Genomic DNA, 20,774 nt, shown 5'->3' with positions numbered 1-20,774 from the left:
AACCTTATTACAGTGTCCGCTCCTGGGGATGTTGTTAGTAAGTCAACAAACAAACTGATCCGTCTTGTTTCCTCAGAGGATTTCAGCAGTCAGTGCTACTTTGTAGATGAGGTTCCGGGTACCGGTGTCAGGTGCGGTCCGTTATGACCAATTATGATCTCCAGTGATTTTCCACTCGTATTGAATGATTTTCTGGCTGGTTAGTGGATTGGAAAATACCGGGTCATGGGACAGGGATTATACATGCAGAAACTATTCCTATTGTGGGATATATCTCAAAGTACCTGTCCTAACCGGTATGGTATTAGAGAAATAGATTACACCAGCTTAAAGTGCATAGGTTCAGGGTCAGCAGTCTCTCTACTCGTTTCAGCTGCCAGGGGCCTTTATCAAGATGCTAATTCCATGTCCTGTTCTGATTCAAATACCCAGACCTTCCTTCTGATTGGATCCATTATTTAACCAATGTGATTTGCTGTATACCTCACATGAGTGATATATATGTTTCCCATTGCGTTTTGTTGATTAGTACAACTAGTGAGAAACATAACAAATGTATAAAATATGGAAGTGACCATTCCTGATGAAGCTTCTTCGGACTATAGAAGGGACAACTTGGCATCCTGATGAAGCTGTCAGATGCTGAGCCAGGTGCTTGCTGGACTTCTTCTGTTCTCTCAAAAAAGTAACCCTGAGAAACTTCTCATCAGATTTGGAAAGTATTCTTGGCCTTTCAGTCCTTTTATTTGTCCTTGACCTCTGATTCTTCAAATCTCTTTATAACAGCTTGAATACCACATCTTGAGTATCAAGTTTGTTTGCCGATTTCCCTTTGAGAGTGTCCTTGCTGATGCAAAAGTAAGATTTTATGTCTGTCAAATTCTGTGATCTTTGGCATTTTGAATGGAATGATGTGATTGAAAGTTGGTCTTTTTAGCAAGCTTTCAATGAATTAAACTCCTACCACATGTGCATGTAATGCTTAAGCATGTTTTGCACACACTTGGTGTAAAACCTTTTTCACAGCAGTCATTTTGACATGAAATAGTAGGAAACATACAGGTGTTAGCAATGACATTAAAGGAACACTAAACCCAAAATTGTTTTCTTTAGTAATTCAGAGAGAATGCAATTTTAAGCAATTTTCTAATTTACTCCTATTATCATTTTTTCTTTGTTCTCTTGCTATATTTATTTAAAAAGCAGGAATGTAAATCTTAAGAACCAGCCCATTTTTAGTTGAGAACCTGGGTTAGGCTTGTTTATTAGTTTGCTAAATGTAGCCACCAATAAGCAAGCACTATCTAGGGTGCTGAACCTAAAATGGGCTGGCTCCTAAGCTTTAAATTCCTGCTTTTTAAATAAAGATAGAAAGAAAACAAAGAAAAATTGATAGGAGTAAATGAGAAAGTTGCTTAAAATTGCATGCTTTATCTGAATCATTAAAGAAAAAAAATTGGGTTTAGTATCCCTTTAATTAGGGTTCCATTCCATTTAGGTTAAAGAGAGCCAGATTCCTGCTATTGCTCAAGTGTAAGGGGAGGTCACACTAAATACTTGCCACTTTAGCCTAAAAAAAAGCTGTTCTTCCTGTTTTTTTCCTTTTTTTTTTTTTAATACTGCATATAAAATATCCTGTATTTTCTGGTTGTATTCTAATAAAGAGACTGGGAAATAATTATAAATGGTGATTATACCATTGCTAAAACGACAAATCTAATGGCGGCCTAAGACTTTTGCACAGTACTATAAAGTGGAAAATCCCATCTATTTATCCAGAAGGTTTGTCGGATTTGGGCATAAGAGAGACTCTCTTATTTCATCAAATAATTTATTCTATTAGTTTATTGATTCATTTTATTGTACATACATTGATCCTATATGGTCCCTTACAATGAACTGTAAAATGTAACTATTATTAAATATAAGTTTAATTCATGAAATCACCCATTTTCTAACTAAATCTTATTCTACAGTCTAATCTATAATCTTACTATTGAGATTGTAGCAGCAGTCGCCTATTCAGAAAGGTGTTTTTTTTTGTTTTGTTTTCTTTTTTTTTTAGGACGTTTCTTTCGATAACCATTTAAAGCGCTTGACCTTTGGCATTAAAATAAAAAATGCCATAGGCAAGCACTTTAAAGGGACAGTATAATGTAAAACTGTTTTTCGCTTAATGTGTTCCCAATCACTTTTTTTTTTTTTTTACCAACTGTAGAGTATAAAATGCATGAGAATTTGCTTCTTAAGGTTTATTCGTGTATATGAATTAGCTGCTTTTGTGTTATAAATCCACAAACTAATAATATGGGTTGAGCGTGTAGGTATAAGATCTCATTACTTTATCACATTGTGTACATATACATGTATCTTTATCTTATATCGGTCTGTAACCAAAGATCATTACTTGTAGAGATCAATGGAAAATGTATTACATTATCTCTTCTATACCCCACTGGGTAATTTATTCTGTGTTTACATAGCTTGGACCTAAGGCCAGAAACTTTCAGAGTAGGTGGGGATACCACAGGCTAAATCAACTTTTTCAAATGCCAATAAAAGGGTAAAGGAAATACTTGTAAACAATTAAATACACTCCAGTAGGTAAAGTGGATCATTGGGAACAAATAAAAAGGGGAAAACATTTTTGAGTAAACTATCCCTTTAACTGGTTATTAAAAGAAAAATCAGCAAAAAAAAACAAACCAAAAAAAAACCAAAAAAAAAAAAAACACACTCCTGAAAGGGCGGCTGGAGCTACAATCTCAATAGTAAGTAATATTAGACTGTAGAATCAGATTTAGTTAGAAAATAGGTGACTTCATACTTCATGAATTAAAGGTATATTTAAAAACAGTTAATCTTACAGTTCATTGTTGTTGAGCTTTAAGGGACCACATACATTTGCTGAATTTACCATCACTTTAAGTGGGTTTAAGTTTCTATGAATCTTAGATTATATATATCTTCTTACCATCTTCATAATTTGCACCATCGTCTTCAAGGCCAAACATCTCTAATGGCTTACTATCTTCATCATCTTCAAGTTTCTTTTTCTGCTCTTCCTTTTTCTTTTTTCTTTTCTCCTTGCGTTTTTCTCTTTTTGCTGCTAGTGCCTGTTTTCGACTTTCCTCTCTCGACTGTAATAAAATATAGAAATGTGAAATATAATTCTGCTAATTTTCTTCAGACCATAAGTGACAAAATTCAGTACTAATGTAAACTTAAAAAAGGGACAATCTACTGTTTTATAGTTTTAAAAGACAGATAATACCTTTATTACACATTCCCCAGTTTTGCATAACCAACATAGCTATATTAATATACTTTTTACCTTTGTGATTACCTTGTATCAAAGCCTCTGCAAACTGTTACCTATGTGTCACACATGAACTAGCGCTGTCTAGCTGTGAAAAACTGTCAAACGCACTGAGATAAGGGGCAACCTAAAAGAGCTTAAAAATTAGCATATGAGCCTACCTACACTTAGCTATCAACAAAAAAAATATCAAGAGAATAAAGCAAATTTGATGCTAAAAGTAAATTGGAAAGTTGAAATTGAAAAACTATGCGCATCAGAAAGATCAGCAATTTTCCTGTGAAAAAGAACAGAAAGAGCAGAAATCTGACCTTTCAAAAAACTAGCAGAAAGATCTTTCGGCAAGTCATCTTAAAGAAACTCAAGAATTCTAGGAATCCTAAAAGAATGCTAACAATATTCCAAACCTCCTTCTAGTAACCGGTTTCCTAGCCTGAACAAGAATTAACTCAGAAAAACACCTCTGCCGAAGAACTATCCGTTCAATTTCCAAACCATCAAGCTTAGAGATTTTAGATCTGGATGGAAAATGGGATCTTGAGACAGAAGATTTCTTCTTAAAGGGCGGATTACTGGACATCTGAACCAGATCTGCAAACCAAACTCTTTGAGGCCATTTCAGAGCAATTACAATCACTGATGCATTATCTTGCCTGATCTTGGCTATAACTCTGGATAACAGAACCTGAGGAGGAAACGCATAAACTAGCTGAAACGACCAAAGCATTCTCAGAGCATCTGTCTCCAGAGTCCAGGCACTGATCACTTTCTTTTACATAGTGGGGGGAAGGCAGCAATCAGATCTGTGATAGTTGGCTTGATGTACTGTTAAGTATCATAAATAACACAAGGTGTAGAGGTGCCTGAGGTTTATAAAAAAAAAAACTGTCTGAAAACAAGGTAGGGCCGTGGACTCACCGTGTCAAGAAATAAATACATTTATCAGGTAAGGATACATTTTGTTTTCTTTCTTAAGACATGGTGAGTCCACGGAATCAGCAATTACTGTTGGGAATCAATACCCAAGCTAGAGGACACATGATTAGGGAGAGACAAGACAGGTAACCTAAACAGAAGGCACCATCGCTTGAAGAAACTTTCTCCCACAAGAAGCCTCAGCCGAGACAAAAATATCAAATTTGAAAAATTTGGAAAAAGTATGCAGAGAGGACCATGTTGCAGCCTTGCAGAAGCTTCATTCTTGAAAGCCCAAGAAGCAGAGGCAGCCCTAGTGGAATAAGCTGTAAAACTCTCAGGAGACTGCTGTACAGCAGATACCTAAGCCAAACGAATTATACTTCTCAACCCGAGAGAAAGAGAAGTAGCAGAAGCTTTCTGACCTATATATTTCCCAGAGAAACAAACAGGGCAGAAGACAGGCGAAAAAACCTTAATCGCTTGTAGATGGAATTTAAGAGCACGCACAACATCCAACTTGCGCAACAAACGTTCCTTAAGAAAAGAAGGAGTAAGACATAAAGGAGGAACCACAATTTCTTGATTAAAATTTTCATCCGAATAACTTGGAAGAAAACCTAACTTAGTACAAAGAATCGCCTAATTAGCATGAACGATAAGATGAGGCAAATAACACTGCAAAGCTGAGAGTTCTGAAACTCGCCGAGCAGAAGAGATAGCAATAAGACAAAATCTTCCTGGATAACAACTTAATATCCATGAAATGCAAAGGCTCAAATGGAGCCTGCTGCAAAACTTTAAGAACAAGGTTATGGCTCTAAGGTGGAGCAACCGATAAACACAGGCCTGATTCTGACAAAGAGATTGCACATCTGGCACGTCCGCCAGACGCTAATGTAGCAAAATAGACCATGAAAAATTCAGACCCTTCAGGGTACGGACTGAAACCCTTGTCCAGACATCCTGGAGAAGGACAAAATTCTAGGAATCCTGACTCTACTCCAAGAGGAACCCTTGGATACACATCAACAATAAGATATTTACGCCATAACTTATGGCAAACTCTCTAGCAACTGGCATGCGAACCTGAGTCATGGTCTAAATGACCGACACAGAAAAACCCACGCTTAGACAAAACTAAGTGTTTAATCTCCATGCAGACAACTTCAGCAACGAGATTTGGATGAAGGACCCTGAATCAGAAGGTCCTTTCTCAAAGGCAGTCTCCAAGGAGGAGAGACTACATCTTCACTAGGTCTGCATACCAAATCCTCCGATGCCACAAAGGGGCTAATGAAATCACCGCCGCTCTCTGCTGTTGAATATGAGCAATGACTCATGGAAGGAGAGCAAAACGACGAAACAGGAATGCAAGACTGAATTCCAAGAAACGCCAGAACATCTATCAGGGCGGTCAGCGGATCACTTGACCATGAACCGTACTTTGGAAACTTGGCGTTCTGCCAAACTAGCCAACTCCAGAACCCCCCATTTGAGGGTCTACCTAGAGAACACCTCCGGATAGAGAGCCCACTCCCCACAGATGAAATATCTTTCTGTTCAGAAAACCGATTCCTAAATGTCCACCCCTGAATAGTGAATGACAGACAGTAATTGTGAGCTTCCTCCCACCAAACAATCCACATCACCTCCAGCATGGCAAAGGAACTCAGAGTTTCTCCCTAGTGGTTGAAATAAACCATTGAGGTGATATTGTCCGACTGAAACTAAACTAACAACTACTGAGGCCAAGCCATCAGAGGATTGTAAATCGCTCTCCACTCCCCAATGTTAAAGGGGAGAGCAGACACTTAATTAGACCCAGACTGCTTACCAGTCCAGCAGGTTGGTGGTGCCCATGGTCACATCACCCAGGAATGTCTCCAGAAGCACGCGCTGTGAGACAGAAACTCCTGAAAAAAACACTACAGAAAAGTCTGTGGTCGAAGAAACTAGATCCATTCTCTAAGACGGATCCGAGAGATCTTTATTTCATGGAAAATAGCAAAGGAAATGAAGTCCATGGGTACCTTCTGACCAATTTTCTCCATACAGAGAGTCACTGAACAGTGAAGAAAAAACAAATGCAGCTAGATCCAAACTCCCAACCTCTTGGTTGTAAAATGGTTAAGCCATCTACCAGAGGTCAAGAGCTTGCTGTTGGTGGGACATTAGACTGCAGAGAGGAAAAGGAAAAAAATCCTTAATGATTTGACCTCTGTTAGACCTCTTCTCGTAGATAGAGAATCTATTAAGGTCCACGTCTACCGCACCCGACGATCCCAGGCGGTCTCCCATCCAGGTAATCACCAGACCTGGCCATCTTAAACTTCCGAGATCAGACGGAAGTGGGTGCAGTAAGGGAATAGTGGCGGTAGATCCATTAAATCACCCTTGTAGATGGGATAAGGGAATTCTAAAACAGATTAATTCCCATCCACGGGAAAGTAGATTGACAAAACATCTGTAAAGAGAGATTGTTCAAAGGATGGATGATACCTGAACCATATACTGAACAGAAAAACATCCTTTCAATATCCTAAGACCCAAAGTCTTTCTCAGAATCTTGAGAACAATAAATCTTTCAGGTCTATGCTTATTATGAACAGGCCCTTGGGACCAAAGGAGAAAGGATACTACTTTGAAGATCAGAACCTGGTTTACTTGAGATAAATACCTAGATCCCGTTCCCAGACTGGGACTGGAATTCTCACTCCCTGAGAGGAAGGTCCTGAATCCAGTTCAAGGAAAGTTTGCAGATGAAAGTACATGAACTGAATAAGTAAAAATAGTAAATGTCATTGTACATGAAGAAACATTATTAGCATAAAATATGATAAATACCACATAATTGAGCTTAAGAAATAACAGCTTATTAATGAAAAAAAAAACACTTCGCTTTGTAGAATTGTGTTTAAGGACATCATAGTTTCTACAGTAACATCAGAGTCAGGATCAGTATGAGACATCTCGCAAAAAGTAACAGAAAAAACACCCTCATATGTGGTGGCATTGTCTGCATGTTGACTGAGTTCCATTTTTGATACTTCTATAAAATTAACGCCCACACAGGCCCTTCTTCATCAACCCCTGTCTGGGCTGGGCAAATCAAGAAATAAACTCTTGTTCTTTATCTGTACATTAGTCAGATTAACTATAGCTCGATACTGGAAGTCAGTGGTTCCAACCTTTCAGATTATTTTGAACAAAATAGCCTACTACTACCAAATGAGCAGTAATGCTGCTGACCTTTTAGACACTAAAGAACAGTTCATCTCCATATGGGAACCGTGGATTATGTACTCAGAGTCTAGCACTAGAAGGCAATAAAGCACAAATACACTTTACCACACTGGTTTGCCTGTGCTACGTATTGGTTAAATACAAAGCAAGGAGTCCCAGCACCACTTGAAATAGAGTTAAACTTTCCCAAACAGAGTCAGTAAAATCCACTTTCCTTCGTTGCAAAGTAATGATCCCAATAGGTGTTACTTTCATGTATTATCACCCTGGGTTTAGAAACTTTCAATAAACTTTGATACCTTCAAATCATGACAGTTCAATGTGCTTGTTATAACAATGGAAGCAAAGTTCATCATATATCAATTCATATGAAGAATCACAGTAGCAAGTTTTGTCAATCAGCTTGAATGGGTACGATACCTCTTATCTGCCCGGATTCTGTTTGTTGGAGCTGTCTGGAAGCCGATCCACACAATCTCACCTCTCTGTGCTCCTGGATCACAGCTTCTTCCACTCTCCGCTTGCTCACTCTCTCTGTCCACGGGCTGCAGCTGATGACGTCACTCCTTGCCTCTGTGTGTCGTGTCTCACTTCTCTTTCTTCTTGCACCTGTTTCTCTGTGTCTCCTGTTTGAAGGTAGGTAAACAAAGTTTCTGTTCTCTGGTCTGGCCCCACAATAGTGTCTGTGCTCACTGTTCCCAATGACATATATCCAATGTAACGTAAAAAACGGAGCACCAGGCACTGATAGCTATGATTACGGCGATAGCCGAAACGCGTAAGCTGGGACACTGCCTGTGTCTTACCATGCTGTGTGTTTAACTGAACGAACTTATTTTATTGCTATTGTTGCAAAACTGCCTACAAGCAGAATAAAAGCTAATTTTTATTGAAACCACTATCAGTGCCTGGTGCTACGTATTAGTTACTATGGGTTAGAGAAGATTGTCGCTACTATACTGGAAGCATTGCTCAAGAAAAGATGCTAAAGCTGTATGCACAAGATTTTGGTAGCATGGTTGTTCATCATAGTTGTAGAAGTGAAGGTCTGATTAGTGGAAACCCCCTTTGGGTCGGGACAACAATGATGTGAAGGAGGCACTTTACTTTCTGACCTGGAGTGCATATTGTAATGACCAACTATTTTTCCTTCCATACGCCCTAGGCTGTGACTTGTTATCTATGACTGTGACCTGTACCTGTAAGATTAATTTACTGTTATATTACTGTTGTGATGTATACTTGAGGAACAAAATAATATATTTTTTCAATTAAAATGTAACAGAAAAATAAAAATAACATTAGGCAAAACATTACATTTCCACAATGTAACAGTTTCAGTAGATAGAAAAACAAAGATAGTATTTTTTTTTTAAACAAAAAATAAAATAAAAAAGCAGGCATAATAGCTTTCAAAATTCATGAAAACAGCGAACAATAGAGGGAGAGGGGTAAAATAACTAAAATGTTGGCGCCAATAATGACGCATTACGCAAAAGGAAGTTTAACATTTTTGGCGCAAAACTAACACCAGAAAATGACAACTCGCGTCATAACAAACGCAATTTCACACCAAAACAACTAGCGTCAACGAAGACGCAGGAAATTACGAAATTTGCACCATCAGAAACTTTGCGCCAAGAATGACGCAATAAACAGTATTTTGCATCCCCGCAAAAAATGAAAAACAAGTCAAAGTAGAAAAAGACTGAACCCCAGGTAAGAAAAAAGTTTAAATAAACTTCCCAAACATGATTCCTATACTGAAATTGTTTAGACTGCAAAGGGAAATATACATAGACCTGACTCATGGCAAATATAAGTAAAATACATATATTTAAAACTTTATATTAATACATAAAGTACCAAACCATAGCTCAGTGTCTTAAATAATGATACATACTTACCGAAAGACACCCATCCACATAAAGTAGATAAACCAAACCAGTACTGAAAACTATCAGCAGAGGTAATGGTATAAGAGTATATTGTCCATCTGAAAAGGGAGGTAGGAGATTAATCCCTACGACCGATAACAGAGAACCCTTGAAAAGATTTCCTGTGAGAAACCATAAAATCAATAGGCAATACTCTCTTCACATCCCTCTGACAAACACTGTAATCTGAGAGGAATTGGTCTTCAGAATGCTTAGAAGCGCTTATCATAGAAGAAATACTTACTTCACCACCTCCATAGGAGGCAAAGTTTGTGGTGTGAGGTGTATTTATAGGCATTTGAGGTTTGGGAAATTTTGCCCCCTCCTGGTAGGAATGTATATCAGATACATCACTAGTTCATGGACTCTTGCCAATTACATGAAAGAAAATTGATTGGTGGAGAGTACCTTTTAAAATGGAAATATGTCAATTGAGGTAATATATTTCATTTTAAAATATGGATCACTAAAAAGGCTGGGTTTTGCCTAGGTTAAAATCTAAATAAACTTAACGAAGCAGCTTCTCACAATCCAAGAAGAGAAATGTATCCTTATAAGGCAAAATACCTGACATGATACAAGGAGCCATTAGAGGAGCTATAGGAGAGTGAATGTGGCAGGTTGCAGGTGTTTCTATAACCTGGAGAAAATATGTGGGGCAAGTTTATCAGTGTTTTAGATTATAAGGGTGCAGAAAGGGCACGTGTAAGAATGCTAATCATAGGACTCTTGTATAGTCTCCAGAAGGAGTAACACCCTGTAGAGCACAGGTTTCCTCCCTAAAAGGTCAGATGTTGAGGATATCGGAACTGGAGCACAAGTGAAATAATCATCTGATTAGTAAACTTGGTTATTTTACCTGCTCTTGTCCACAGTAATCTTGAAAATATGGCCTGTTGGGGAGACTTGAGGACAAATTAGAACATTTGAGAAATAAAAATAAAATAAATACCTTCTCCAAATCAAGTTCTTTGAGCAGGATGCTTGCATTCTTGTTTGCTTCTGCAGCTTGCTGGTCTTTTGCCTTCACAATTGTTTCCATACATTGATGACATTTTTTCAAGAGGTCCTACAATTTAAACGAATGGGGGAGAAAAGGTTAGAGGAACATTAAAGTGCAAAAAACAAAAAGTTTTAAAGTTATTTGCAAGCAACAGGGCAATAATAAAATGCTCTAAATATGTGTAACTCCAGCAAAGAGGTTAAACACATCGTTAAAGTCAGCTCCAGAACAGTAATGCATTACTGGTAACCTAGTTGGGAATAATCATAAGTTTAATTCTGACTTTCATGTCCTTTGATCACAAAGAAAATAAAAAAATTAATATTAAACAAAATATTAAATTATCCCGTTCCCCAAAAACCTGTAGCTTTCTAACAGTAGGGGAAAAAATAAAGTAAAAATGAATGCAGCAAAGACCACACACATATATATTTTGCATTATTTTTGATTGTATCAAGGTTTTTATATTCAGCTATGTAAACCATGTTCTAAAATGATGCAATGGGGTAACTCATTTGGTAGAGTAGAACTGACCAAATTCTCAAAATTGACCCTCAAAACTATCTATATCATATTATCTATATATATTTTTGAATTATTTTTTTTTAAGGCAGACAACCAAATGTATTGATCTAGGCACATTTTGGTATATTTCATTACACCAGATGACCATCAGATGTATGCAAATTGAACCTGCCCACTACACTTCTGAAAGAGTCAAAGGGTGCAGGGCTCATTTGAAATGGCATTACAGCTGGAAATCTCAAAATTGACCCTAAAATTACATATATACATATATTACATATATATTAGTATTGATCTAGGCCTATTTTGTCATTTTCCATGTGACTAGTTGACAGATGTGTGCCAAATGCATTAACTTTTTCACAAACTTGATTTTTCAATGCAATTATTTACCCACATCATCTGCAGTCATAAGAGAAAATGTTGTAAAAGCTTCTCTAGGAACCCTTGTGTACAGAATTACCAGACTTGCATGGGTTTGTCATTGGTTTTGGTAATCAGAAGGCCACTAATTGCATCTGTGCACCACAAATCTCAAAGAATATTTTTACAGACATATTATGACAATGGGCCCATGGCTCATTTGTTATGGCTTAACTGCCTAAATTCTCAAAATTGACTTGCAAAGCCCATTTCATTATATTTCATGCCTCCATTTGGCTGTCAGATGTTCAGTATACTAAATATGATTAAAAAAACACTTATTTATGCTTACATGATAAATTAATTTCATTAATGGCGGCGAGAGTCCATTACTCCTGGTAATTATCTTTCCTGACCACCAGGAGGAGGCAAAGATTCCCAAACCCCAAAAGCTTTATAAACCTCACCCACCTTAACAGAAACTAGTCTGACATATAGCCAAGCAAAAAAAAGGTAGGAAAAGGAATTTAGAACCAAAAAATAGTAACAGGGAAAAAAGATGTGCCAAACATACATAGCCATCACCGACAAATACCAACATGAAAGAAATAGATTAGTCCCTGATCCATTACTCTTCGGAACCAATACCCAAGCTGTGGAGTCCACGAGTAATTAAACAAAAGGGTGGTATAGAAAAACATTTTTCATAAAGAAACAAAATCCTCAACCAATTTTTTTTTTTTTTAAACATGCACTTAAAATAGCCTATATGCAAAAAATATCAAGCTGAAACGACTTAACTACCAAAAGCTGCCTCAAAATAAACAAAAACATAAAAATGGTAGAATTTAGTAAAACGTATGCAAATACCACAGAGTAACCGTTTTGCAAATTTGATCAGAGGCCTCAGTCTTGAAAGCCCAGGAAGTAGTCACAGACCAGGTAGAATGGGCCATAATCAGTTTGGTTGGAGACTGCCCCACCTCCAAGTAAGCTTTAACCAGGAAACCAAACAGCAGAAGCTTTCTCACCTCGTCTAGACCAGAAAAAAAGAACAAAAACTAGAAGTTTGTCTAAACTCCTTAGCATCAACACAATACTTCAAGGCTCTAACAACATCCAAATTATGAAGAAGCCTCTCTGAAGAAGTCTTTGGATTAGGACATAAAGAAGGGACAACAATTTCCTGATTAATGTTATCAGAAGATACCACCTTATGCAAAAAGTCAAACTTAGTTCTCAAAAAAAAAAAAAAAAAGAGCAGATCATTCAGATAATCTTGTATCAGAAGAGATAGCCAAAATGAACAAAAAAAGAAAAACTTCTAAGAAAGAAGTTAAATATCCACTTTATCATAGGCTCAAAATGGTGGGCCTGCAAAACAGTTTAACAACAAGTTAAGATTCCAGGGAGGAGAAATTGGCTTGATCGCAGGCTTAACTTGTGCAATCTTCCTATGAAACAAAACTGAAAGAGCAGAAATCTGCCCCTTCAGAGAAATGGCATATAGGTCCTTATCCAAACCATCCTGTAAGAAGTGCACAATTATCGGAATTCTAAAAATACATGATCTACGCCAATTATTTATGGTAAATCTTACTTGTCACAGGCTTAAAACCCTGGATCAAATTCTTAATCAAAGAATCTAAGAAACCTCTATGCTTAAGAACTAGAGATTTTGAGATCCGGGTGAAAAAATGGACCTTGAGAAAGGAGGCATGTTCATAGAGGAAGAGGCCAAGGAGAGCAACTGGACATCTGAACCAAATCTGCATTCCAAATGCTGTAAGACCAAGCTGGGGCAATCACTAGAGCATCCCTAAACTCCATCTGAGGATCCCTGGACCTTGCAAAGTACCTAGAAAGTTTGTTTAACCGAGAAGCCTCCAGATCTATCTCTGGGAGACCTCAAAGACCAACAATCTGATTGAACACATCCTGGTGAAGAGACCATTCTTCTGGATGCAAAACATAATATATGCTTACCTGATAAATTAATTTATTTCATGGTGGTAATAATCCAACATCCATTACTCCTGGGAATTGCCTTCCCTACCACTAAGAGGAGGCAAAGATTTCCAACCCCATGACCTCCAATATAAACCCATCCTACCTCTATAGTAGTTAGACTGCCGTATAGCCAAGCAAAAAAGGTTGGAAAAAAAGCAAAGTGCAAAAAATATAGGATCCCAGAAATGAGATGTGCCAGAACATAAAAAACCAACATCAAAAAACAGGATAAAGTCGTATCATAGGAAAAAATTCCCTTATAAACAGCGCACTGTGTACTGCACTGGCCTCTTGATCCTGTCTTCCTATTTTATAGTTACTATAAAAGTTATTTTTTACACTTTTACATCCGCTGCCTCTCTCTTTGCATTTACCAAAAAACAGGGTTGGTCTCATGGACTCTTGCCACCATGAAAGAAATTAATTTATCAGGTAAGCATAAGTTTTTTTTTCTTTCATTAAGGTGGTAAGAGTCCACAATCCATTTCTTCTGGGGACCAATACCAAAGCTGTGGAGAGTCCAAGATCCATTACTCCTGGGCACCAATATCAAATCTATGGAGAGCCTGCGAGTAATAATATAGGCTGGGATAACAAACATCTTTTTCCATAAGGAAACTAAATCCACAATTGTAAAAGAAAATCACATATTTAAATTAAAAAATTGATTTATTATGCACTTAAAAACAACCAACACACAACAGCAGCATGAAGGACCTTTCTACCAAAAGCTGCCTCAGAAGAAGCAAAAACTTCAAAATTGTAGAATTTAGTGAAATTATGCAAAGAAGACCAAGTAGCTGCATTAATAGCCCACTCTACACACAGTACTCACATTTATTGCAGGCACTCACTTGTGCCTATAGAGGCAGGCTGTGATCCAATAGAGGGCACATCCGAATCACATATCCACCATATATTTATGTATTTTTATTTTCACACATATCTTAAAAGATAGAACACAAGTACCTATATTGGTATGATCTAAATTATATTATCACTACCCGCTTTAGGGGTTTATTTTCACTTAGACTATGTATTTACTAATTTCAGGCCACCCATTATTATGTGGTGGTCATATTTGCACGAGTAGGTGGCTCACCTCTCACTTTTATTTCATTTTAATCTCACATATGTTGCATCTATTGAGACATGGGATGCATTAGTATGTGCAAACTTATGGCGATATTTATCCACATACATATCACTTTAAATGCTGTGGATGCATTCAAACGAACAACTATATAGCACTATTCACGGATACTAACATCACTTTACACGCCATGACACCACGTTTTTAATAACAATAAAATTTTTGAAACCCATTACTTATATTATTATTTCATCCACATTAGGTTTATATCTACACATTTGTATATATGTCTTGTATTTACTACACTCTGTGGAAGGATAGCTCCTTTTCAGACTGACATTACCCGGGGTCCGGCCAAATAGAGCATGGTGTTTACATTTTTAACTGACCAATAGTGATCCTCGCCTCAATATTGTATCCGGCATCGGGACCAATGGGATACATTGTTTACAATCACTATGGAGCATCCTATCACTATGTAGCAACCAATACACCCCCTCGGTGGGCGTTTATTGTAGGTCAACACTGATGTCAGCAAAAATTAGGGGCACGCCCGAAATTAGTTTTTCTATTGGAAGCCTAACTTACTAGCAACAACTGACGAGTAGCTTTGATTGACAGCCATATGGACGAATCCTAAACATTAAGCACAGTTCTTACTAAACACACTTTGAGTGATGGCTAGGACGCCCAATCAAAACATAGAATTGACGAATATTCGTTATTATCAAATGTCGGCCAGCACTATACCATTATATGCCGAAATAGTTACATATACATATATAAAATTTAAGAAGCAGCCAGGTATTTAGTCATATCACAAGTTACTATACTCTTATCTTAGTATTTATATTATTACAGAAACATAGGGGCTGACCCATTCTTGTGTGAGGGACATTGATTGGTTCATGGCTTGCCAATTGTTGGGGGAGGGATGTGGGTGTTTTTTAGTAGCATAGCCCTATTTAAGGAGTAAAGATTTGTTATCAAAAACATGCCTGATGAAACAGTTGTAACTGAGAAACGCGTCGCATGTATTCCTGATGTACCAACTGTTTTTTAACACTGTGAGGAGTGGAATACTTTTTTATATGTTTTAAATAAATCCATTTTTTATTATACATCCACTCTCAGTGTTATGTATGGTACTGCCTTGCTATGCTACTATAGAGTTCCTGCACTCTGACACCCACGAACCAGCCATTCCACCCGGTAACAGCCAGCTGGATTGCTGCTAAAATCCAGCCTGCCTCTATAGGCACAAGTGAGTGCCTGCAATAAATGTGAGTACTGTGTGTAGAGTGGGCTATTAGTGCTTATTGTACCACCATTTACCTGCACCATAGGCGCCTCTATCCTTGCTTACACTTTTCAGATCTTCTTCCATCGGATGCTGATAGAGAGCTGCTTCCTTTTGCTTCCTTTCACAGCCAGCTGGATTGCTGTTAAAACCCAGCCTGCGTCTACCGGCACAACTGAGTGCTTCCTCCTATTGTGAGTACCTAGTGTTCACATAAGTTTGATATTTCAAAAATACCTTTTGATCTGCACCATTGGCGCCTCTTTCTTGTTACTTTATCTTAACAAGTAGCTGCATTGCAAATTTGGTCAAAAGAAACTTAATTCTTGAAAACCCAAGAAGTAGCTACTGATCTAATAGAATAAGCAGTAATATGATTAGTAAGCTTCACGAATCAAAAGACAGCAGAAGCTATCTGACCTCGCATAGAACCAAAAAAGTAAAAAATAAAAAAAAATAGAAGTTGGCCTGAAATCCATAGTAACATCAACATACTACTTCATACCCCCCAACTGTCCCGATTTTCGGGGTCTGTCCCGATTTGCCCCAGGCATTTTTAAAAAAAAAAAAAAAAAAAAAAAAAAATGTTTTACACTCTGACCACGGGTAATGGTGACCTCTCTAACCTACCTCTGGTAATGATGATATCTAACCCCTGGTGATAATACTAGCATGCCTTCAGTTTTATACAATGAGCAGTGCTAATACCAGGGTAACGAACAGTGTAACGAACAGTGGCAGCCGCAGACTGCCAGCTAATGTGCTTGCCAACCCCAGGACCCCATACAATGAATTACAGATACCCATATATGATGTAGTGTGTGTGTCTATCTGTATCCATAACTGTGTGTATGTATCTGCATGTATAAGTGTATGCTATGTAGTATGTGTGTGTCTGCATGTATAAGTGTATACTATGTAGTGTCTGTGTATCTGCATGTATAAGTGTATGCTGCATGTATACGTGTATGCATCTGCATGTATAAGTGTGTATCTGCATGTATAAGTGCATGCTATATAGTGTGTGTGTCTGCATGTATAAGTGTATACTATGTAGTGTCTGTATCTGCATGTATAAGTGTATGCTGCATGTATACGTGTATGCTATGTAGTGTGTGTGTGTGTGTGTATCTGCATGTGTAAGTGTATGCTATGTAGTGTGTATGTATCTGCATGTATAAGTGTATGCTATGTAGTGTGTGTGTGTATCTGCATGTATAAGTGTATGCTATGTAGTGTGTGTGTGTGTATCTGCATGTATAAGTGTATGCTATGTAGTGTGTGTGTGTGTATCTGCATGTATAAGTGTATGCTATGTAGTGTGTGTGTGTATCTGCATGTATAAGTGTATGTTATGTAGTGTGTGTGTGTGTATCTGCATGTATAAGTGTATGCTATGTAGTGTGTGTGTGTGTGTGTGTGTGTGTATCTGCATGTATAAGTGTATGCTATGTAGTGTGTGTGTGTGTATCTGCATGTGTAAGTGTATGCTATCTAGCGTGCTACTGTGCATTTTTGCTGACTTTAAAGGCCAGAATCTAGAATATTAATGGGGAATGCAGAGAGTAGTTTTAAAGAATTTATTAATAAATGTGCAATTAAGATAAAAATATTTAGCAATGTCTTTGCAAAGGCTAATACAGCGCTCACATAGCCATACCAGTGGTTTGAGCTTGTGTTTGATTTGCTGCCTAAGTGTATTAAAATATATGACTTTATTTAGAATTTTATTTTTATTACTTTGGTCTTATGATTTTTTAAGCCCCCCCCACCACATTTCAATTTTTTTGCCGGGGGGGGTGGGGGGGGGGATGGTGTCCCTCTTTTGAATTTTGAAATGTTGGGAGGTATGCTACGGGTAATGGTGACCTCTCTAACCTACCTCTGGTAATGATGATATCTAACCCCTGGTGATAATACTAGCATGCCTTCAGTTTTATACAATGAGCAGTGCTAATACCAGGGTAACGAACAGTGTAACGAACAGTGGCAGCCGCAGACTGCCAGCTAATGTGCTTGCCAACCCCAGGACCCCATACAATGAATTACAGATACCCATATATGATGTAGTGTGTGTGTCTATCTGTATCCATAACTGTGTGTATGTATCTGCATGTATAAGTGTATGCTATGTAGTGTGTGTGTGTCTGCATGTATAAGTGTATACTATGTAGTGTCTGTGTATCTGCATGTATAAGTGTATGCTGCATGTATACGTGTATGCATCTGCATGTATAAGTGTGTATCTGCATGTATAAGTGTATGCTATATAGTGTGTGTGTCTGCATGTATAAGTGTATACTATGTAGTGTCTGTGTATCTGCATGTATAAGTGTATGCTGCATGTATACGTGTATGCTATGTAGTGTGTGTGTGTGTGTGTGTGTGTATCTGCATGTGTAAGTGTATGCTATGTAGTGTGTATGTATCTGCATGTATAAGTGTATGCTATGTAGTGTGTGTGTGTATCTGCATGTATAAGTGTATGCTATGTAGTGTGTGTGTGTGTATCTGCATGTATAAGTGTATGCTATGTAGTGTGTGTGTGTGTATCTGCATGTATAAGTGTATGCTATGTAGTGTGTGTGTGTATCTGCATGTATAAGTGTATGTTATGTAGTGTGTGTGTGAGTATCTGCATGTATAAGTGTATGCTATGTAGTGTGTGTGTGTGTGTGTGTGTGTGTGTATCTGCATGTATAAGTGTATGCTATGTAGTGTGTGTGTGTGTGTGTGTGTGTGTGTATCTGCATGTGTAAGTGTATGCTATCTAGCGTGCTACTGTGCATTTTTGCTGACTTTAAAGGCCAGAATCTAGAATATTAATGGGGAATGCAGAGAGTAGTTTTAAAGAATTTATTAATAAATGTGCAATTAAGATAAAAATATTTAGCAATGTCTTTGCAAAGGCTAATACAGCGCTCACATAGCCATACCAGTGGTTTGAGCTTGTGTTTGATTTGCTGCCTAAGTGTATTAAAATATATGACTTTATTTAGAATTTTATTTTTATTACTTTGGTCTTATGATTTTTTAAGCCCCCCCCACCACATTTCAATTTTTTTGCCGGGGGGGTGGGGGGGGGGGGGTGGTGTCCCTCTTTTGAATTTTGAAATGTTGGGAGGTATGCTACTTTAAGACTAATCAAATCCGGATTTTGAGGAAGCCTCTCTGAAGATTTTTTTGGATTCAGACACAAAGAAAGGACAACAATTTCCCTGCTCAGATTATCCAAGGACAAAACCTTAGAAAGAAAATCAAATTTGGTTCTTAAAACTGCATTATCTTGAACAAAAAGAAAATAAGGAGAATCACAAGAATGAGCAGAAAATTCAGAAACTCTTCTAGCAGAGGAAATAGCCAGAAGAAACAAGACTTTCCAGGAAAGAAACTTAACCCCTTAACGACTGAGGACGTGCAGGGTACGTCCTCAGAAAAAAGGCAGTTAATGCCTGAGAACGTACCCTGCACGTCCTCAGTGTGGAAAGCAGCTGGAAGCGATCCTGCTCGCTTCCAGCTGCTTTCCGGTTATTGCAGTGATGCCTCGATATGGAGGCATCCTGCAATAACGTTTGTAAGCCATCCGGTGCAGAGAGAGCCACTCTGTGGCCCTCTCTGCACCGGAGATCGGTGGCTACCGGCGTTGGTGGGTGGGAGCCGGACCGGGAGGCGGGTGGCGGCCATCGATGGCCATGTGGATCTGAAGGGGGGCGGGATCGTGGGCGGGGGTGGCTGGGGGCGGGCGCGTGCACGGGGAGGGAGCGGGTGGGAACCGCTACACTGCAGAAAATGGGGAAATAAAAAATATAATCAAAATAAAATATATACAATGAGCAAGGTGGTGGGGGTTTGTTTGTGGGGGGTGGGGGGTTGGGGGAAGCTACACTACAGAAAAAAACAAAAAACCCCAAAAAAAAGCACTTTTTATTGTAAACTGGGTACTGGCAGACAGCTGCCAGTACCCAAGATGGCCCCCAATAAGGCAGAGGGGAGGGTTAGAGAGCGGTTTTGGGGGGGATCAGGGAGGTTGGGGGCTAAGGGGGGGATCCTACACAGTAGCATATGTAAATATGCTAAAAAAAAAATTCATTTTTTTTTAAAAACTCTTTTATTTTAGTACTGGCAGACTTTCTGCCAGTACTTAAGATGGCGGGGACAATTGTGGGGTGGGGGAGGGAAGGGAGCTGTTTGGGAGGGATCAGGGGGTGGGATGTGTCAGATGGGAGGCTGATCTCTACACTAAAGCTAAAATTAACCCTGCAAGCTCACTACAAACTCCCTAATTAACCCTTTCACTGCTAGCCATAATACACGTGTGAGGCGCAACAGGATTTAGTGGCCTTCTAATTACCAGAAAGCAACGCCAAAGTCATATATGTCTGCTATTTCTGAACAAAGGGGATCCCAGACAAGCATTTACAACCATTTGTGCCATAATTGCACAAGCTGTTTGTAAATGATTTCAGTGAGAAACCTAAAATTGTGAAAAATTTTACGTTTTTTTTAATTTGATCGCATTTGGCGGTGAAATGGTGGCATGAAATATACCAAAATGTGCCTAGATCAATACTTGGGGTTGTCTACTACACTACACTAAAGCTAAAATTAACCCTACAAGCTCCCTAAAAGCTCCCTAATTAACCCCTTAACTGCTGGGCATGATACACTTGTGGTGCGCAGTGGCATTTAGCGGCCTTCTAATTACCAAAAAGCAACGCCAAAGCCATATATGTGTGCTATTTCTGAACAAAGGGGATCCCAGAGAAGAATTTACAACCATTTATGCCATAATTGCACAAGCTGTTTGTAAATGATTTCAGTGAGAAACCTAAAGTTTGTGAAAAAATTCGTGAAAAAGTGAACAATTTTTTGTATTTGATCGCATTTGGCGGTGAAATGGTGGTATGAAATATACCAAAATTGGCCTAGATCAATACTTTGGGATGTCTACTAAAAAAAAATATATACATGTCAAGGGATATTCAGGGATTCCTGAAAGATATCAGTGTTCTAATGTAACTAGCGCTAATTTTGGAAAAAAATGGTTTGGAAATAGCAAAGTG

At 38.2% G+C, this 20,774-nt stretch overlaps 1 protein-coding gene across 1 annotated transcript in view; it reads right to left on the bottom strand.

Annotated features, from left to right (window-relative positions):
- ANKHD1 (ankyrin repeat and KH domain containing 1) overlaps window positions 1-20,774 on the bottom strand; it is a gene marked incomplete in the record, with an annotated part of 1,187,903 nt that overhangs the window by 226,278 nt on the left and 940,851 nt on the right. The window contains 2 exon segments of the mRNA XM_053717232.1: window positions 2,975-3,140; window positions 10,370-10,486. Of these exon segments, the coding sequence (XP_053573207.1) occupies window positions 2,975-3,140; window positions 10,370-10,486 (283 nt within the window).

The sequence above is a fragment of the Bombina bombina genome, chromosome 6 (assembly GCF_027579735.1).
Source record: "Bombina bombina isolate aBomBom1 chromosome 6, aBomBom1.pri, whole genome shotgun sequence".
NCBI lineage: Eukaryota > Metazoa > Chordata > Amphibia > Anura > Bombinatoridae > Bombina > Bombina bombina.
This window is presented reverse-complemented; position numbering and strand designations above follow the sequence as displayed.